This window comes from Passer domesticus, chromosome 5 (genome assembly GCF_036417665.1).
Source record: "Passer domesticus isolate bPasDom1 chromosome 5, bPasDom1.hap1, whole genome shotgun sequence".
NCBI lineage: Eukaryota > Metazoa > Chordata > Aves > Passeriformes > Passeridae > Passer > Passer domesticus.
In genome coordinates, this window is record NC_087478.1 from 20,869,054 (window position 1) to 20,891,598 (window position 22,545).

Genomic DNA, 22,545 nt, shown 5'->3' on the forward strand with positions numbered 1-22,545 from the left:
CCTGTGTGATCCGACATGTCGTTCAACAGCAAGTTCAATTTTCCTCCTTTTTTTTTTTTACACTGGATAGTAACAGCATCTTAGCAATTGGAAAGATATTTTAAGAACACAATAAAAGTCTGTTTTATTTGTCTTCTGTGTGGGCATATTATTATTTGAATGATCCTCACAGGATATAGTACAGTTTGAAAAACAGAGCTAAGGTTTTGGGGTTTTTTGCTAGACAACTCTGAGCCTTGGCCTGTGTTTTTAGTCTCTGACTATAAATTACTTGTTTTTATTTTTAGGGTTTTTTTTAATATGTCATTTATTGGCCCTGTCATGCTGGATGAGCCAGTCCACTCAACTTGCTGCAGGACTTTTTGGTCACTGTCGACTTGCTTGGTCTTTGTTATTGAAACAAAATCAACTGTAAAGTTTTTAATATAGGACATTTTATGATGGACCTTATAACACAATGATAAAAATTGTCCAGTTTAGGAGCAAGGTGCCTGTCTTTGAAGACAATATATTAGGATTGGTGTTTGTTTTTCATTTATATGTGAAACATATATTTTAGAATAATTTACATTTTTTGTTTAATCTTGAATGACACTCTCCTAAGCATCCAGTATTCAATATTTGGAGAAACTGTGCATAAAATCGGCTTTGTATGGATTCATATATGGACTACATGAGTACATATGTTTTTTCTTTGTGATTATTGTTATAAACACTATATTTAAATACTATTGTCTAACTTCTACAGAGGAAAAAATTGATTATTAAGTTATCTGTAATTTTTAATAGAGGGATTATTATTTAAAGTAATTATTTATTATTATTATTAAGATTATTATTTAAAATAAAACAATGCATTGTAAGTAAATGTTACTTTGAAAGTGAATGACCCATTATAAAAAATAAAGGTAAGCAATGATAGGAATTTCTTGTCGTGGTTGTAGTTTATTAGCTTTATATTAGAAGCATGAATATGATAGACTTATTATTGGTAGCATGGGAAATAGATGAAGTAACAAAACTACTAGTGGACAGGTGCTTTTATAAATGCCAGTTTATAAAATATTGAAGGTAACCTTAAAGGTCTATTATTAATTACTATGCTTAAAACACCTGTAAGTAGAAATGCCTAATGTGTGGTTCTTCAGTTTGGGTTTATGGCTAAATGATTCAGGGACATGTGCAAGGTTCTATTTTAATTTATTTCTTCTTTCCAAAATTAACTGTTCTGTGTTTATGGGAAAGGATTCACTTTCTATTACTGTTTTGAAGACATAAAAATAGATAGACACTGAAATTATGACTTATATTCTTATTTATTGTCTCTTAACTGAAAGCAAGTTGGTAAATTAATATGATCTGTAATGTGGGATTTTTTTTTTTCACCCTAACTTTTAAAATTTATTTTCCAAGGAAAGAAAATTCCCAAAATTTGTAACAAGGGAAATGGAGAACATGTACATAGAGGAGTTGCGGTCTTCAGTGAATCTGCTGATGGCAAATTTGGAAAGTCTGCCAGTGTCTAAAGGTGGGCCAGAGTTCAAACTGCAGAAGTTAAAGCGATCACAGAATTCTGCATTCTTGGACATAGGAGATGAAAATGAAGTTCAGCTGTCAAAGTCTGATGTGGTTCTCTCCTTCACATTAGAGGTAATTGCAAATTTCACAGAAAACTCGTTGATGGCTTAAATTGCTAGAATACCTGTCCTGACACTCTTTTTTTATTAGTCCTTTCTTAATATTTTTAGAATGTTATGTTGAAGAAGTTAAATATGCTCTGTATCTTTGGTAATTAGGATTTAGAATACAGCTGGATGATGCATTTTCCTCTTGCAGCAGTAGTTGCATTTGGGCCCACACAATTGTGGGAAGTTGAATCTGCCATACAAATGTAACTTTAAATGAATTCCAATTTATTAAATAGCTAAGTGTAATTCTAAATGTTAAAATGAAACACTGTTATTATCAGGAATGCCTTCCTGGAATTTTATAAATTAATAGAGTTTTCTCACTAGAAGCGTTTAGATAAAACACAGTGATTTTTCTTTACTGGTGATCATAGCAGTTTTTTATAAATTTCTGCATTTTCCTCAAGAATCTGTCTTGTTTTTTCTGAGATTATGCAGGAAGTCTGGCCTGTAGGGATACAATCCTAATCTGTATAGATTTCAGTTTACTTGAAGAGGAAGCCACAAATACATTTGGTTATTAAACAATTCTGATGACAGAATAGAATCATAGAATGGTTTGGGTTGGAAGGGACCTTAAAGTTCATCTAGTTCCAGCGCCCCTGCCATGGTCACCTTCCACTAGATGTGATGGATTAAAGCCCCCTTCAGCCTGGCCTCATAACTCAGGTCCAATTCTGCAAATGTGCATACCAAGAAATGCTTATCTTGCTTTCAGTAATAGTAGAATCAAAACATTACCACGGTGTGCATTGTGTATTTGTTGGTCAGAAGGTGCCATACTTGTATTATGCACTTGAAGTGCCTCTAGTTTGTTTAAGACAGCAGGTAATGTTATACAATGAATATTTCAATTGTTAAAGAGTTCAAAAGAAATAAAAATTGTTTATCTTTTAAATATTTTTTTCTCAAGTGAAACGAGCATCTGATTTTTTTCATGTGTTGAAAAGTCAGACAATTTTTTCCCATGTCATTCTTAAAGATACGGAATAAAAAACATCAAATATGGACAATGAAGAAATTTCAGTTCTTTGTATAAATGAGAAATTACTTATCCCAATATATGCAATTTTAATATTGCTAACTAATAATGTAAAAGCCCAACAATCAGCTTTCAGAGAGTAGTAAGATCCATCATTCTATGTGCCAAAAAGTTTTAGTTCATCAAGCATGTAAAACTGGAGTGCAGTCTTTAGTGTTGAAGTGTATGAGAAGATGAAGTATTTATAACTCCTGTACTGAATCTTGTATGCCTCCATCACATGTGCCATGTCTGCCTCAAGGGGAATACCAAGCCTGGAATGGTCCATAAATAGCATTTACAAGAGTAATTCTGAATAATCTAAAAAGTACCATAAAAAGTTTGGCAATAATATTTCTGGTCTTCAAGAAAGTATGCTTGGTGATAAATGTAAGAGGAGGAAAAGCCTTCTCTCTCCCTCTTGAGACAGCTGTTATGGGCTAGAAATAGTGATATTTAGGGCAAAAGCACAGTAAAAGTTTGAAACAATCATTAAATGAAAAAAGACAGGAGATATAATTTCTGGTAAGTTCATAGCAGGTTTGCTTCATTTATAGCCCCTCCGCTCTTCCACCAGATATGTAGACTGTTAGGTCTGGTGACCTAAGGTTTTTTTGCCTTTTTCCCCATTAGCAATGAAGATATTTGCTGCAAGATAACTAATCCACAGTTCATCCCGTGCAAGGCAAAGAATTAAAGTATTACTCTACATGAGATAGTTTTTTAGTAGGGCAGGTTTTCATCAGAGACATGATAGTTACCATGTAAGTTGACTCTCTTGCCAAACAGTGTGTGCATCTTTTGCTCTTGAGAAGCAAAATCACAGAAGGTATAAGGGCAAAAGGAAACAGTTGAATTGATATTAATGAAGACTGAAATATGAAAGATATGATCTTTTTCTATGCAAATGGCCAAATAAGAAATGCTGATTGCATTTCCTAGAAGACAGAGTACTTCCTTCTTTGAAAATGTGAGGTCAAATGAACACGATTTCACATGTTTTGAATAACAGATAAACATATCTATGTCACATCTTGTGTGGGGACTCATTTGTAGGGTAACCAGCAGAATCCCCATTGAGGGCTGCTGAACTAGCACCTGAATGAACAGGAAGTCTACATCATGTAGGACAGAGTGGAAGAATCCTAAAATTTCTAGATGCGGGGTAAAGTGGCCAGGGTTCTTCCTGTCACTGTGCATTGTTATTATAAATAGTAGAACTTGCTAGTAATATTAACAGTGTTCTAGTGGGAGTAGACCTTACTGACTAAGGTCAGAGACATTCCTGAGCATCACTGCAAGCAACAGCCACTTTTTTTTTTACAATTTGAATATTTCCGTAAATATCCTATTTGCAGAAATTTAGAAAAAAAAAAAAATTTCCAGAAATTTACAAAAACCCCATAGTAGTAGGACAAGACTTACTTATATTCTTCAGCTGTTAGACAGTTTCAAATGCAGACAAGCATTTAGGAAGTTGTTTATCAGCTAATGAGCTAATACATCCACTAGTGACAGTTTCATTTGGAAGGAATGAAATGCAACTTTTTTCCAGTGCTGCATTGTTACCAAAGACAAGTGTACTGTGCAGTTAAGTTGGAAACTCAGGAAAAGAATTATCAACATAAAAATGAGTAAACATGAAGTCAGTATTTAGCAAGGACATAATGTTTACTATGTGGAAAGACCATATAGGCAGTATTACCTAGAACGATCTTTAGTGCTATCTAAGTGCTTGAATTCCTGAATAATAGATGGAAAAGAGGGATGACTTGATCATTCTCCCTGGATTGCTGTTATTATTTATGAACCATAATAGGCAGTGTTGATTATTTATGGGTAATATAAAAATGGTCTAAATGAGCAATGACTGTGGTCTCACTGTAATATTTACAAACTAGCAATTTTGCAAGACATGTGTCTGTTACTATTATTCTGGGAGATTTAAAGAAATAAGCATTTTATAGCTGGGGGTGAAGTCTGGTTTAATTTACTAGAATTGGAGCAAAGTGACACACGTGCAAAGAAGTTTAGTAGCAACATATTTTAGTAGTTGCTTGCTGACCTAAGAAGCCTATTGACTATAATAAGACCAAAAGTAGTCATTGCTTCTGGCAGCTTTAAAATAAATTAAACAAATGTTGGTGTACATGTAAGGCTTGGTTGAGGTCAACTTCTGTTGATAGAGTACATTTTTCTCAGTTTCTTTGCATGGGCCCAAAGGGACCTGGCAAGAAAAGCAACTTTTCCAAAGAAACCAGGGGAACATGACTGTGTTCTCAAATCTTCTGAATTAGAAACATCTGAAATGCAAAAATTCCAATAATTTCACACTGTGACAAGATTTAGAGAAGGCAGAGAGCATTTAAAATAGAGCTGCATTTGGCTTTTCTGAGCTAGTGTAGAGTAATCTAGAGAAGGTGAAAATCTACATGATCTGCCAAGCTGAAAATTTCCCTGGTGAGGAAAACTTGCAGGGCACAGCTGGTAGTGGTGGCTTTTTCTATTTCTCTTCTCCCTCTTCCCCATATGCATACTGAACCTGACTGCAAGTACTGCACTGGGAGAAGGATGTGCATAGTGGGGAAAAAACTTACAGGAGCTGATACCAGTGCTCTGACCTGCCTCTTGCTCAGCACAACACCAAATCCCTTCTGAGGTTCAAGGGTTATAACCTCCAGAGACACAGCACCATAATTTACTTGTCTAGATATGATCAATGTACTTACTTGTTTACCATCAGACTTAGTAACCTATTTGTTCTATAAATATTCACTTAGATGTCTGATTAAAAGATACAGTTTCTCATGCATATTTAGAATTATGTTCAGACAAGAGTCTCAAATTGTGCTATTGGCATTTAAATTATGACTGGAGTGAGTTTTTGGTCACTGCCCAAGTAGAAACAGAGCAAAAATTTCAATTCCTTTTAGATGTTGTTGAAAGTGGAAAAAGAAGATCAAAACTCTGTTCTGTCTTTTTGAGTGAGTGGACTTTGGGATTTTGGGGATTCTTAAATCTTTTTTTTAATCTGCACAGAGCTTAATACTGCAGTAATTGTGGTGTGTAATTTTTTCTGAAGGATAAACTATTTGCTCTCTTTTCCTCAGATTGTTATAATGGAAGTACAAGGTTTAAAGTCAGTTGCTCCCAATCGGATTGTCTACTGCACCATGGAAGTGGAAGGGGGTGAAAAGCTCCAGACAGACCAAGCAGAAGCTTCCAGGCCACAGTAAGCTACTCTGCTGTTGCTGCATCAGTATCTCTTTTCTGTCATGGGAGAACATGTCTGGTTTTCTTTAAAATTTTTACAATTAGCTTAGTGCTAGCTTATGTGATTTTTTCCTTGAGTAGTTATCTCTAATTCTTTCTGAGAAGTTAAAATATAAATAATACTTAGGTTGAAGAAAGTTCGAAGTGTGGATGCTGTCCAAATGAAAGCCATTGAATGTACAGGTGAGGAAGAGAACTAGAGACTGCATCCTCCAAAAACACAAACCTCTTGATAGATGTTAGCCTGAGGTGATTTTATGTATTCTAGGTTAATGTGCAGGTGGCCTTGTGGAGTGTAACTTCTACAATTGGAGGGAAATCAATACTCAGTAATCAATCTTGACAAAGCTTGCTCACCTGCTGAGCCTATTTCATTTTAAATTATAGGATCCAGTTCTTTCAATTAATTTTTGATGGAGCCAGTCAGCAAACTGACTTGGAGGTGGATAACATCATGCCATCTGTAGTTGAACCAGTTAGTGTAGCAGAGAGTAAGAAATTAAATTGGTTGATTTGTTTGACCTACACACTGTCTTCAGACACTTTTCACTCTGTTAAAATGTCATTTGGAATCTTTTGTAGATAACTTTCCAGACAGTGTGTTGGGGTTTTACTGGCACCATAGTGTGCCGTGTGAAAGACAATTTAAAAATTGCTGTTGTTACAGTATCTGATAAAACATCTTCTATGGAATTGGGATGGTAGTTTCTATTCCATTCGGACCACAAAGACAGAATTTTTTTAGACAAAATTAGAAGTATAATTTTATCTGTCTCCTCTACAGTTGGGAGTAGAAGGAGATCTAATTTGGTGGACTTTATTCTGGCTGTGGCAACTTTCCTTGGCAAATAAGCCAGCAGCATATTCAAACAGCTTTGCAGAACACTAAGTATGTGGGACAAGATGTAAAATTCATTTGTCACAGTCTCTGGCTGTGTTCCTTCTCCAGGGTATTGGAATGCTTATTCTTATCATTTCCATGTACTATGAGGGCCTTCTAAAAGGAGCTATAATAAAAAAGACACGCAGATGTACACATTGAAGCAAGGTCGTAAGTGGGTATTCAACAACACCTGCTTCTTTCTTGACCTTTTGGAGTGTTTTCTGGTGGTTCAGGGTCCCATGAGACCCACTAGGGTTTTTTATGGAGGGCACATCTCCAAACTGTCCTTTTTCTTGCTGTTGTGTGGTTCCCTGCAGCATGTGTCTACAGCCTTTGCCTGTTGACACAGCCAAGGTTCTTGTTTCTTCTCATGGTGTATTGCTCTTTTTCCTCACCCTTGAACTTGTTCAGGTCTGTTTTAAACACTTGGTTAACCTCTGATGTCATTGGTATGAGTTTTTAAATCAACTAGAATACACAAGTTTTTGAATTTTGGACATGTTGCTCTTCCTTTCAAAAAGTAGTCTGAGGATGTCAAGGATTTTGTTTTCTCTAGCTATTTCCAGATATGGTGAACAAAACATGATAGGGATGGCTCACAATCAGTTCGTGGCTTACTTATTTCATACTGCAGGTTAAGGTAAATGTTATAAAATCAGTCAGAAGTATATAAATGCATCAACTAAAAATTACCAAGAGATTAATTGATTTTCCTACTTGTAAAGGTGGAAGCTTTGTGAAAAGGAAGCTCTAGAAAAGATGGAGTCAATACAAGAACAACTGAAGTGTTTCTAGGAGAAGGTGTAATGTTAGGACCTGCTCCAAGCTTGTAAACTTATTTAATGAACTTCAGACTCAAAAGGTATGAGTTGATTGAATATGGGAGAAAGACAGATTATGGGCTATTCCATCTAAGTCATGTTGTACAAACCAAAAATCATATGGATTTGTTTGCAAAAAATTATGCATTTTTAGAAGAATTTTTGAGAAATGCCCTGAACTGTAGTCTGGAAGCACAGAAATGGGAGATACTGGTGCTGTTGACCTGCTGACTTGTAAAACAGTGTAACTTTAAGGGGCAAGGATTATAGAGCTCTGAAAAGTATCCTAGTTCTTGTGCTTCTCTGAGTTGTGCTCCTTTCCATTTCTGGCAAGAGTGATTAGGAGACATTGGCATGCAGTATGATTATGAGTATTTAGAGACTTAGCTTTTGAGCACAGATAAAGACCTCATTTCAGGCAATGGGGGAGGATATTAAATTAGACAAGCATGAAATTAGCAAATTACGAGCAAGCAGTAAGAAGATGGAGGAAGCTGCCTATGGAAAGGGACATGCTTTCTTCTACAGTTTAGTTTTTCTGTTAGAGCCAAATCAGGTTTTTTGGCAGGAGCAGTATTGCTTTTATTGATTGGTGGTGGAGGCAACCAAGAGGGCTTAGCAGAGTTTAATCAGAAATTACACTGGTGGAAGAGCACTGGTGGGCAAGCACAGCCAGACCTTCTCTTTCCTGATACAGAAAAAACAGCTGTCAGATGCCTGAGGCTGCTGCCTGCCTGCTTTGCCTGCTCTGGAGCTGGCTTTTACTGGTATAATTTTCAGTACTGTTTTCTGATATGTAGGAGAAGTAGCAGTGAGGCTGGACGAGATCGTAACTTCAGATTTTAAGTAGGATGTGCAGCTAGAAAAGGGTACCAAAGCTCTCATACTAAGCATAGAATGATGAAAAGTGAATGATTACCACCAGCCTGCTGTGGGGACTGCTGGCTGGAGAGATTTTTCTGTTGTCAGTTTATTGTTTTGAACTGTTGGCTACATTTATGGGAAAAAAAAACAACAAAAAACCAAACCAGTATAAAGAATTATTTATGCCTATTTTTTTCATTTTTGAAACATTGCTATATGCAGTGCAGTGCTACTACTCAGAAAATTGAAAGGCTTTTACAGTGAAAAGGTGAAAATAGGGTACCCAGATGAATGTTTCAAAATGCCACTGCAAGGCAGTGTGATCTTAGACATGAGTCAAGTGCACACCTAATTCACAATTTATCCACTATTCCAAATGCTGAATATTTCCACAAGTATTTTTATTCATGTATATAAGTGTTCCTCTAAATCCCTGAGTGCCATCTTAAGAGTAAAACAAAAACTAGAAGCAATATTCATTCTTAAAAGGAAGATGCCTAATTAAGGTCCCTTGAAGGGGCTTTCAGTTTTCATCAGTAGTAAATATTTTCTGGTTTTTTAATGCATTTAAATCCTGTTTTCTCTCCCTTTGAATAATAACTTTGTAAGTTTATGTTTCAGTGCTTCATTTTCTTCTTTAGCAACCTAAATGAAGTACTGATTATATGTATCTTACTGAGTAACTAATGGTCATTCTAAAATGCAAATGCTATAGAATGACGTAGTTTTACTGAGCTTATGTCTTGGACATTTTCACAAACAGATCAGTTACACAGCTTCACATGCAAACCCAATAAAATTTTTATAACTGCCTGGGAAATATTTCTTCATTCCTTCCAACTGTTCCCTGCCTTTTAGCCCCGCTGAAAATCCCTCCAACATAGCCTGTGACCTTTTCTACCGGAGATCAGTAAGCAGTGCCCTCAGAGGGCCCTTTTAGTTGTGTGAAGCTTTGCATAACTTTGTTGCTGTGATGCCACAGGGGGTCATCTGCAGAAATCCAGTGCTAATTTCATTTTTCAAACGTTATTGAAGTTGTCTTATTTTTAGTCTTTTAGAGTCTGGTGTCCACATTTCTTTCTTATCCTTGATTATTATAAATTCTGCATATTAAATAATGTGATTTCTTGAAAGTGTCATGTTTTAGGCGTGTAAAATCATGCCTAAAAATAAAAAATGTGAACTATCTTTTAGTACTACACGTGACATTTTCTTGTCACATACTTATGCAATTGGAAAGGATCATATCTTGATGATGATAAAACTTTAATAGAGAAGGATATTTATTCTTCATGTGAACAAGACAAATAAGATGATCATATTTTACTGCCAGTGATTGTAGAATCTTATTAAAAGGGCTATTAATATGTTAGAAGTATGTGAAGAATGCATGAATAAATCTGACTAGAGGAGGCAGGGAACCTCAGTCAGTACTGCACAAATATAGAAAATGCTGCTCACATTGTTTTCATGCCATATTCTACCATCATTAATTCCATAAAGTATTTGAAGTATGAGAACTTGTGGATTAACTAAAGACTGTATAGAAAAACTTCCATAGAGCAGTTTAAAAACTGGAGAAAAAGCCTGATTTATAAAATTTCAGACTTTCTTAAATGACATGTTCACTCATAAAAAAATAATACTTTTTTAATGTGATGTTTTGAGAATGTGGCCTAAGACATATTTCTGAAGGGAAAAAGGATAAATAACATTTATAATGTTGAACTATCATGTTCCAAACATCTGAAATTTTTCTTTCTTCATCTTCATCATAGTCCCTGTATCTTAATAGGTTTTTTTTTTTTTTTTGATTAAGGGAAACAAGGGGACAGTAACACTTAAAGCTGTCACCTAGCTTGTGGTTGACAACACAGATATACAATGTAAAGAAAGAGAAAGCACACCTACTCCTCATTTCCCACATGCTACTGCTCTCTGTCTGATACATGTGCATAAATGAAGTTTGTTTCATTCAGTAATACTTAATTATACTGTTCGTTTTCTGCAGTCATTCCTCATATTGTTTTCATGTGTAGGAATTCATGTCCTTGCTTTTGCACAAGAGAAAAGGTAAAATGAAGAAGTTGTCCTTGCCTCATATTGCTTGGATTCTTAAATAGAAAATGAGAGAATGTACATAGGAAGAAAGGTGGGACAGAAACACAAGATTTGGCTGATCAGAGAGGCAGTAATCAAACTCTTCTGTTGCTGGCAAGCTGACTAACTCTCCTTACAGTGTTTGCATGGTTTTCTGTTCTTTGTTTGGATGCTTTTTTACTGAAATAGGTAATTTGAGCATGGGATTTTCTCAGTGGGACTATTAAGACTGCATTTTTATAGTTCCTGATATAACTGTGCTTAGCTTTTTGTTCATATGCTTCCTATTGTATCTTCTGAGGATACATTTTCTTTAGCATTTAGCCTCTTGATCAGGGTTTTTTACTTTTACCTGTTCTTTTGACTGTTTATTACTCCTGAAAGATTTCTACTTGCTAGGTGCTGCAAAATCCAGTGTTGATCTCACAGATCAACTACAAAGTAGTTCATTTTACTTTTGGCATGCAGAGTTATTTTCTTTAAGTTATAAACACATTTTAGGCAACATTTACAAAAGTGAGGTTATATGTTAGAGAATGTCTGTGTATTTTAGTAATATAATTTCACAGGCTTAAGTTTGAGAGACGTAATTATGCTAATGTATACAATGCTGAAAACCTGGTGAAGATGAGCATGATCCTTTAATGGTATTTTGGAATTTTAAGGGGACTAGTGGGGATCATGACAGGAAACAAAGTGTGTCTGTTTTCATAAACTAGGCTTGACTGAGTGGTGTAAGGATTGTTATAATTTTCTCAAAAATTCACCTTTGTATCTCTGAAGTAACAATTCCATCATTGTGTTCATCTTGTCATATATCAGTATGTGTTCCTTTTTGGAGCAATTCACAAAATACAGTGAAGAAACAATCTTTAAAAAAATTTGGCGCATTGATTAAATACCATCTATGTTTGTTATCCAGCTGTTAAGAGAAAAAAAAAGAAATTAACAGTAGGAAATTACCTGATATTTCATTGGTTCTCCAAAGGAAATGATAGAGAAGAAAAAGAATACACATTTATCCCAGTTTGCCTTCTGGATTAATGATGGAAAAATTTCACAAAAGAGAGTTTCACCAAGTTTTACTTGGTGCCTTGGTTTTATCAATCTGTCATTGATTACTATTTTATATTGTAGAAGAAATTTTTAATCTCTCTTATTGCAGAGAAATATGAATTATATACAGACACAATATTAAAAGACATTTGAAACTCCACTGGATAATAACCTGAGCAACCTAATTTTAACTGTTCTTGCTCTGCACAGGTTTGAACTAGGTGACCTCTAGAGGTTCCTTTCAGCCTAAATTTTATGGTGATTCTGTGATTAACTCCCAAAATAGTCTAAGTCTGTTCTATCAAGGGACTTGTGAAAGCCACTTTTGTTAGAAGGGAATATTCTGTTTTCAGATAAAGAAACATAGCATGGAAGAAAATGGGATGAAAGGAGATAATTAAGTTTGGTTGTATTCCTTGCACTATTTGGATAGTTAACAATAAACATAATCCTTATGTCACCAAGGCATATATTAGGGTATATAATACATATACCCTATATAATACATATAGCATAAAGAGAGAGTATTAACCCTCCTCATACAGAGGCACCACTGGAAAGAATAGCTATGTGTCTGTCCTATTTTAAAATGTAATATTATGTTACATTTCTCTTTCGAGACTGAAACCAGTTTTATTTCACAGTGCATTTTCGAAATCTTTGGGTTTGAAGATGCATGTCCCACCCATGCCTTTCACTATAACAATCAGAGCTTGGAGGAAGCTTGATGCACAAGTTGTATCTGTTTCCATCCTCATTCCCACCTGACCCACAACAAATGCAACTAATATCTTACAGGCAGGTATAAACTTTCTATAACATCATGCTAAAGCACATGCAGATGTGTGATCCAGCTTAAAACTGGAAAGCCTTTGGCTATGAATAGCATGGTGAAGCCAAAGCTAATTAAATCTTGCTTATAAGCAAAATGGTTTTGAACAAGATAAGCCTTATTCTAATATATCTACCTCGTCTCTGGCTGGGCCAAGCTGAAGGCAAGGGCAGCCTGTAAAGTATCTTCTAGAGGGATGTGGTCTGTCAAAGAAGGTGGGGTTGAGAAAGATTACCTCAAATTTTACCTCCCTTCTCCTCCTGGAATACCTCAGTAGAGTGAATTTGAAATTTGTATTTCAGAGTGGTCTGCACCTGTCTTACCTTGTTCAGTTATTGTTTGTGGGCAATAGTTGACATGAAAACAATTCCTTTGGATTCTTCTTGAGTTTTGATGCAACCTAAATGTCCAGTTTTACATTTAAAGAATATCCTGTTCTTGTATCTTGATTTGGAGAGACCTTTCAAAAATTTGCTTATATGTCTTGTAAGCAATATGACACAGATACATTCAAATTAACTGCTAAACATTTTATTAGATATAGTGTTTGAATTGGAACATGTTTTACAGCCTAATTTAGTTTAGGGTTCTTGTTTTGAGTAAAGAGAAATCTTGAGAAAAAGGATTTGAAAGAGATAAGTTTCTGCTTTTGGATCCTGTTCAGGCTAAGAATACTTTATACATCTCAAATGCTCATGACATTCAGGAAACTGTTTTTCACCCCACTATGCAGACTCTTCTTTGCTGTCACTGTGTTAGTATGTCCATTGATCCTCAGAGGTGTCAAGAGGTCCAGTGCTTCTAGAATGCAGAATAGTTCACTGAACAGATGAAGAAAATATATTTATAGATCCTGAAAGTTCTTAATAACTACACATCATTTAAGGTGTGAGTCTACAGGTTAGTGTGCCTATTTAAAAGCAATACCAATGGACTGAGGGTAGGAGGACAGCAAAAACAAAGGCAGGGTACTGTGGACAGCTGATAAGAGCAGTGCAAGTCAGAAAGAGCAGGGTTTCAGAATAAAACACACCCATTGGTCTTATGCCAACTGGAATACTGACATTTTCTGATTTTATTCCTGGCTCTTTTCCGGATAGACTCTGCAGGCCCAGGCAGGTCAGCCTAGTTTATGATTTGTTTTCCCACATCTTTAGACTGACATGACAGCATCTACCTGCTTCATCAAAGTACTGTGAGTTTATCAATGTTTGTACAAGATTTTGAACGTTTAAAATGTCACAGAAATACAAAGTAACATGAAGTAAATCGGAGTTGCAACTTTTAACAGTATTTTGATGGATTCATAACTATCTCTTTCAAGGAAAAAGTGAAATAAATATTCATACAGAAATTTTGAGACCATGTCTTGCCCTTGTGCCCATCATCAGTCTCCAGGTGGGTTTGAACCTTGGTGAGAAACAGGAGGTAATGCCTCTCATGAATTGTTCACTTAATATGTAGCAGTGATTGCCATCACCTGGCAATGTGTCAGTCTAGATACACACCCACGAAAATTTTCACCCTGACTTGTGTCTTGGTTGCCTGTATTGAAAGTGAGATAGGAAAGCAAGACTAATAATTTATTCATACTGTTTTATGTTTGTAATGACAATACTTGTCATAATAGCATTCTATACTGTTAGAGTGCACTTTTCTTCTTTTCAGTGTAAGAAGTCTAAATGAGTGTTTTTACTTAGGTGCTTATTATGCACGGGACCCCTCTTCTGGTTTGCTTTTCTGGTTTCTATTAGATACTTTTTTGTTTGAAAAAAAAACAACCAACCTAGACATAGTTTTCTTGTGCTTTTTTTACAAGTAATTTTTTCATATATTAATTTTTTTATGCTTAAAAATAAATACATGTTTGTGCATAGATCATTATTAGCTCTCAGATAAACAGTAATTTTGAGCTCTGTTAATTCCTTTATTTAAAACAGTTGTTATTTTACCAAAAGCAGATCCTGAAAAAAGGAATCTGCATACTAACAGATTATTTTTTGCCTTTCATAATAATCTAGCTGTGTAAAGGAACATTACAATACAGCATATCCATCAAAACATTGTATCCTTGCTGTTGCTGAAATTACAATTTGGAGCTTTCTGTTCCTTGAGAAAAAAGTTCCAAGAAGGGATTCCCAGTGTTTTGTTAAAGTCACCCTGAAACACCTTAATTTTGCTGCTGAATCCACAGAAAAAGAAAAAAATTCCCAAACATTCACTTTTTTTTGAGTGACTACTCTAGATAGTGACTCAACAATGCATTCAGAAATTAAGCTGCAGGTGCTGGACACAAATTTTCTGGAAGGGAAGTGCTGAAGCGATGGTTTGTTAGTCTGCATTTCAGACTATTAGTGTGCTGGGTCAAAAGTTCCCATATAGACAGAAATAAATGATAAAGGGTAAAAGGCAGTAGTGTAGACTCTGCTTAGGTGGAATCAAAGGTGACCTTTAAAAGTAATTGCATGACTTTCCATGCTTATACCAGGACTTCCCTTTTCACTGTACTTTCCCTTTCTCCTGTCATTCACCTCTGTAGAACAATTTGTTGTTCTCCTATCTACATTTTGTAGCTTTGAGGAATTCTTTTGGAACCTCAGGGTGAAAACCATTACCATTGTCATTCTCCTTCAATAGCTGACAGTCCATAAGGTAGTAGCTAAATAGAGAGAGCATTTATGCAAAGTGTCAGTGTTTCGTCAATAGGGATGGTAAAACAGTGAATCTGTAGTTCTCCTCAAAATTTGTGCTTAAAATAGTGGAATCACAGTAACACAGGGAAGCACAAAATATTAGGTGAGGTCAGTAATGAAAGGACAGACACATGGCTAACTCCTGGTTCAGTTTGCCTGAGCGTGGGGCTTGTCTGTGCTTCTACTGTGAAAGGTTTTTATTATTTGTTTAGAACCTTCTTTATGCCTTGCTTTTCAGCTGCGGTTTAATGTGCTTGCTCTGAGCAAGGAAATTATGCTCCTTGTTCTTCCATTAAAATAAATGAGTAATTTTAAAGTAAAGAAACCAAGAAATATTTTCCAGGAAAAACAATTACAATGTAAATCCCATTCTAAGCATTACAGAAATACAAGCTCTTTCCCTTGAGGTTCCAAGCATTAGTTCCAGATCTCACTGATGTATTGGAGAATGCATACCTAAATAAATAAATAAAAATAGTCGTTGTAATGTTGCATATAAGGAATGGTTTTTACCCTATTAAATCCTTAGTGGTGCACACAATAAACTCTGTTCCATGTGCAGTACTTTTGAATACCCTTTTTCAAAGGGAGAAGCTGCAATGTTCATATTATTTTGTATGGTAGTCATAAAACAAAATAAACATGCTTTTGGGCTGTATGAGACAGCTGTTAGAGTTAAATCTGTGATTCTAGTGTAGCATCCTGGTGTCAATCATTAACAAATGGATGGGTAATTTTGTGCTCAGAAGAGAAAATGAAATGCTTGTGATATTTTTCCAAGTATCAGCGGGGAAGAACAAGTAGCAATTAGCACCAACTAATACTCTCTTTAGGAGTCTCAGTAAAAACACCAAAATCAGATAAGTATGGATTTAACTCTATTTTTATTTGTGTGAGTGGAGCCCCCTCGTCATAATATAGATTTATTGTCACATTGCTGTGGGGTGACTTGCACTGCTGGTACAGCGCCTGGCTCACGGTCTCACATTTTCTCTCTCTGTATCTCTGCAGTTGGACATAGTAATATGCTACACTTCATAAATTCCACGCTCACACAATCCTTCACTAACAACAGAAGGTTTTTCAGACCTGGATTTGAAGCGCTTCAGTGTATCAGTGCACTTGGATGTGTCAGGGGGTGCTGAGCCTCCTCTGTCCTTTAGTTTCCTGGTATTTCCTGTGACTTGCACTGTGAGTGTGATTTCTAAACTGAGGGTTATAGATACCTGTTTTTATGCAGTTAAAGCTTGTTTCTAGACAAAGTAGAAACAGCAGAGGTGGTAAAGGTTTTTGACATAGTTGAAACACAAATATATTGCAGAAGCCTCAACATAGTATTTCCAGTCCAGCTCCAAGATGTGCAAAGATGAAGAGCTGGTAAATCTCTTACTGCTGTGGAGCAGTAAGATGCTTAACAAACTGGCTTGGGTGGGTCTTCCTAATCATTCCAGCTCTGTCCACATACCTGTTTGGATAGCAAATAAGAAAACTCTTCCAGAAGGCCTCTTAAAGTAATTTAATTAATAATTAAGAAGCATATTGAGGTTATGTAGAAGACTTAAACCCAAAATCAAACCCAGAAAGATGCAAAAAATGGCACCAAGGAGACTGATCCTCGTTTCAAAAATGAGGTTTCCATATTCCTGAGGACAAAAAATGGTGTAAAAATTCTGTAGAGTTGGTATTTTATCAGAAATAAAATATTCCAATAAATAGGGCTAAAATAAAATTTCTAGATCTTTGCTTAGAATAATAAATTTTATTACATTCACTCCCATGATCTCATAAAAAAAGTTTTGACTAACAGAGAGCATGAGTTAAACGGAAAACCTGAGAGAAAAATTTGCTGCTGTTTCCAGTGTATGAAATGTGTTCTAAACTGAAGTAGAAGAATAAATTCCCTTAGAGGGGTTTCTGTGACACAGTGATAAATCTTCAGCTGAAATAAACATTCACCTTCTTGCTGGCAGTAGGTACTTTTGCAGTGAAGGGAAATAGACTTTGGCAATATATTTTGTCTCTAATTACTGTATCAACCCACGTACCTCTGACAGCAGCAGAGAAATATGGTGAAAAGACTGTGGCTCGTGGTTAAAGATGAACAAACATCAAATCACTGCAGTTTCTATAGTAAAGAGAATGAGTAGGTAAAAGCAGAAAAATTATTTAAACAGAGGAAAATTATGTGGCGAAATGAGAGCCTGAAGAGGCAGAATTAGGGGTTTTTTTTAAGACTTAAAGTTGGTAGTTTTAGAGGTATCCAGTGTGCTGCATGGGCTGCAGCTAACAGTGCTGTGAGCTCACTGCAGCAGTTAGTATTGAAATAATTGTTACTTTCAACAGTTTATCTAGCAGGATTTAAACAAACTAACAAACAACCATGCTATAATGGTAGTTATTTAATGTAAATATTGCATGAGATCCATACTTGTTTTGTCTAAAATTTTGCACTTCCCATCTGAACACTTTCAGCACCAAAATTTTTCACATTAACAAGAATCGTTGGACCAGTTCTCAAAAATCAATGGCTCCTCCAAAGGTGTGGAGGCGGTTGGTTTTTTTGTTTCCATCATTTGCATACATTTGCCAGTTAAACCATATGCTATTACAAACATGAAGCATTGCATTTTTCTTTGTAGTTAAGATTTACTAAAGGGACAATGTTTGCAAATAACAATTTCATAAGATAGATGAATTAATTCGCTTGATCTTTCATCCTTTCTTCCATCCTTCCTTCAGGAGCTCTACAGCAGAGCAAGCTGTAAATAAATTATCTGCAATATGCTTTTGTGGCCGCAGCTCTCTTCACAGAGAGCAGCAGGCACAACATTCCCAGGAAAAATCCTGGGGAAGGCTGTGAGAAAGCTCCGACAAAGAAGAAAAACAATTCTTATCTCTACTTGCTGCATCTGTTGTTTGGCACATGTGGAATGTCTTATGGAGATTGTTTACCAATAGGTAGTTTCTTAACTGGACACTGGTGATGGGTGTTTTGGATTGATTGACCAGTTAGGTCAGAGCTGTGTCATGACTGTCTGAAAGGGTCATGGGTTTTTTTGTTAGTTTAGTATTAGTACAGTGCAGTATAGTGCTTAGTATAAATTAGTGTAGCTTAATAAAGCGTTTGTTCAGCCTTCTGCAATCATGGAGTCAAAACTCATTGTTCGCTGGCTGGGGGTCACCTTGCCACTATATACTTTGACTCAAACAAGATCAAAATGGCACAAATGAATTGCTTCTGTTTTCACAGAAAGCCAGGTTTCAACCTACAGGTTCACCTGTATGAAAAGTAAAAGTCAGCTGTAAGATTTATTTTCGTGCAGAAAACATTTCAGTTATTGATGTTGAAAGTTAAAATATAAAGAAAAGCAGCATTTTTTTATTGAGCATTCAGATTCTGGAGACCGCATTGTTAGTTCCTATTTAAAACAGAAAGTAGTTCAATAAACAATTTTAAAGTTTTTGTCTTGTGAATAATGGGAACAATCTTTTGTATGGTGGTTGACTTCGATATCTGTGTTTCAGAAAAAATTTTTTTTCTGGGAAGTACTGTGTTTTCTGCAGGAAAAATATCAGGGTGCGAACCCAAACTTGGCATTAATTTGTCTGACCTATACGTAGCAGCTTAGCTTTTAAAAGCCATGTTACTCCCATTCTCATCAGTCTCTCACTGTGTCTCTAAACTGGAGAAGGAGCAAATTCTTTCAGCTCCCTGGGCAAGGCTCATGTGTGCCCCACCCCTGCTGGCTGTGTCCTACAGAGATGGAGCCTGGGTCTCCAAAGAAAACTGCACCACTTTCCAGGAAATCCTTTACACTTGATGCTAGGCTGCTCAAACCCCAGCAAATGCTGAAGCACACACCTTCTGCTCAGCTTGAAGCAGCTGAGTTGCTGCAGGTGGTGCTCTCTTCATTGAATGGGCTGTGTCTGTTCCCTTCAGTCAGCATGACCTCTTCTTTCTCTTCTCTTTTGTATGAATTGATGTGACACTAGACTTTTGTAGAGAGGGTTTGGGTTTGTTTTGTTATTTTAATGGGAGTCTCTCTTGGGGTTTTTTTGTGTGGTGCTGTCCAATATGGCATGCACAGGTTAATGCCTCTGGAAGCTGAGGGACAAAGAAACCTGACAACTGAGAGAGAGGGTGCAGCTATCAAAGTGCTTAGATTAGATTTCCAAATTCAAGGCAGCGTGCTTCCTGAATACTGGGATCATGAGGCTAAACTAAAAATACAACTACCTCATCTTTTATAAAGGTGCTTTCTCCTTGGAAATTTCATTTCTGTATTGTGACAAAACCTACCCCTGGCACCACCACTGGGAAAAGCAGTAGTGCTAGGCATTGTCTTATTCTGAAGCCGCAGCATCTATCATCAGATCATAAACAGGTTTTCTCTCACTCAGGAAGGTAATTTCTCAGAGTTTCTATTTCTATTACCACTTTGCTGAGGCTAAAGCTATGCACACCACAGACAGATTACGCATCTACCTAACTTCGTCAGAGTGAAGAATTTAGTGCAAGATTCAGTTAATTTGTGGTGAACCTCACTTGTGGAGTCAGGCATGTTCAGCCACCTGTAGGACTGGTTTATACAGAACTGCTGCTTCCTTAAAGCTTTTTGGTTTTGATTGCATATTACTTTCTAGACTTGGTCTTGAAGTTTGTAACTTATGCTAATTGAAGCATTTTCTTTTGATTAATAGATCCCTTTGCTGGACAATTGCTATTCTATGTTCACATTGCAATACTGGAGAGATTGTGTATTCTTGAATGTAAATGAAAATTATTGCTTTTTCTAAATGGGGGTCTAAGATTTTGGCTTGTGTAATGCATCAATTTATAGAGCATAGTCTTAAGGTCATCTGTTTATTTTATTGGTTTCTGATAATTGTAATATCTCACATAATGGACAGAAGCAGGAGAAAATGGAGCTGTGCTTACTTTTTGCATTTTGTTTGTACCTAATAGCATAATCACAAGCAGTTTACTTGGTTAATGCAATGAGCTCCATGTGCCTGTCCAGGATAATGGAATAGATCATTGAAGAAGTTGCAACCTAGTTTGTTTAACTTTTGTTTTTTGTGTCACTGGCACACAGGGAGGAGGGGGGAAGGCTGGCAAACCAAGTGTCTTAACTAAGATAAGAGATTAACGAGTAGAAATCTGTCTGCCTAATTAAGGTTCTCAAAAGCATGGAACCTACTGGTAGTAATTGTTTTGCAGAGCTATATTCACTTTGATAATATTTTTTTCCTATTATTTGCATTTGTGTTTCTGTTTTTCCTACATTCTTAGTTGTAAAATATATGTAATTTAAAATATATAATTTTCTCTGCCTAAGTCTCCTAATGTATTCACGATGCGGTTGCCTGAAGTGAATTACGACATGGTTCTTTGCTAAATTAATTTGACTGGTGTGCAGAAGATAGTGAACATGTTTCATAGAAAATAGATCTTGCTTTATTTGCCTTCTTGCTTGGTTATTTTTCTCTATGAAGATATAATTTCTTTTATTTTAGTTTTGCCATTAAAATTTTTTTGATTGATATTTTATGACAAAAGTCATACAGAAAAGCCCTGATTTGTTTTATCATAGAGAAAAGCCATTTTTTCTATGTATATATTTGATCTTGGATGTTCAAAAATGTACCTCCCTTTTCTTTCCCACCCTGCTCCTCCAAAAGCTTGAAAATTAAGTTCTAAGAGTGCATTGATAAATATTCTACAAAAAGATTAAAAGTCCTATCACTCTCAGGCCTGTACTCAGCCCCTGTTCAATTTTGTTGGTTTTTTCATTGCAGATGGGGAACCCAAGGGGATTTCACCACTACTCACCCTCGGCCTGTTGTCAAAGTAAAACTCTTTACAGAAAGCACCGGGGTGCTGGCACTTGAAGATAAAGAACTGGGAAGAGTGAGTATTATGTGCAGAGAAGAGAAATATGTGAGAAATGATGGCCAGAAGTGTGAATATTGATAAAATGTGCCATAAAATGGTATAAGGCCTTATTACCACCCTGTTCTGCTGTGGCTCTATCAAACAGTGCTTTTTTTTTATATAAGAGGACTTTTACCAGTGTTCAAAACATGGTAGGTTGACTTAATTACCTTTCAGAAACTTACATCAGGCATCCATGGTGGTTCTCTTTGTCTTATTTAAAGCATTAATTTCAACATGACATATCAATGCTTTTAACTATTCAAATTAGGAGTGAAAGGGATAAAGATAAGACTTGGCATGTAATAAATGTAGTAAACAATGGGGGTAAGGAAAGGAAGGACTTAAGTGCTGGAAGGATGGAGCAGAATGGGAGAGGAGTGAGGAATAGTATGTGAGAGTAAAGTAAGAGCTTATTCTTGTACTCCTTTAGTTTTTCCTCTGTTTTTGTGTTTTCCTTTTGTTGGCAGGATAATCTGATATTGGCTCAGTTAGTCAGAGGACAGGGCTAATAATGCCAAGGTCAGGGGTTCGATCACCATATGGGCCACCCACTTAATAGCTGGATTCAATGATCCTTCTGGGTCCCTTCCAACTCAGACTATTCTGCAAATTCTGTAAATTTATCCTTCTTAAGCCAAAATCAAGAGCTAGAGAGTGCAATGTATTGTAGAAAGAAGAGGTTAAGGTGAATAGAGGCTCTGCAAATCTCCCTCTCTTCTCCTGTTGAAATGTTCCCCTCTGACATGTAGCACATGTGATAGAACTATAGAACAGTTAGCTCGCATTATGTGATAGCTCTCATTTTAATGATTAGTTCTATAGTCAGAGTCCTGGCTGTTTCTCATTCAAGCAAGCACAATTTTTTGGAAACAGCAGGGCTGTTCTGCACTTTGTGTTCTCTGAGCACGGGTGGTTACGCTAAGACACATTGTCCCATGCATTGTGTCACTTGTTAAGGTCGGGACTGTATCTTCAGGATTACTTCTTGCCTCATCTCATATCCTTCTAAGGGGCTTCCAAGGTCAGGGTGTAGGTGGGATCTGCATGGGGAAGGTTCCCACGGGGTTAACACCCTGGCAAGAGCCAGGCAGGCAGTGTGACAGGCACAAAGGTGCCACAGGTGTGCAACTGGGCAAACAAGAGTCACCAATATCTGGATTCAGAGCAATAAAAGAGACACTGTAAAGGTAAAATTGCAGGAACTGCATGGTGTTACTAAACACAAAGAAGTTTTGTCTCAGTCCCTCCTTTCACAGTCGTTTCAAAGAAGCAAAGGGGAAGTGCCAAGGTGAAGGACAGTGGAGGAGGGACTATGTGGCCATTGTGAACAGTAGCCAGCATACTCATTGCCAAGGAGTCAGAGAAGAAAAGAAGCA

The 22,545-nt window shown here is 36.4% G+C and overlaps 1 protein-coding gene across 12 annotated transcripts in view; it reads left to right on the top strand.

Annotated features, from left to right (window-relative positions):
* CADPS2 (calcium dependent secretion activator 2) overlaps positions 1-22,545 on the top strand; it is a 282,995-nt gene that overhangs the window by 114,257 nt on the left and 146,193 nt on the right. For all 12 annotated transcript variants that reach the window (XM_064422269.1, XM_064422258.1, XM_064422259.1 and 9 more), the window contains 3 exons: positions 1,414-1,650; positions 5,820-5,941; positions 21,031-21,142. In XM_064422269.1, the coding sequence (XP_064278339.1) occupies positions 1,414-1,650; positions 5,820-5,941; positions 21,031-21,142 (471 nt within the window). The remainder of the gene's footprint in view (positions 1-1,413; positions 1,651-5,819; positions 5,942-21,030; positions 21,143-22,545) is intronic.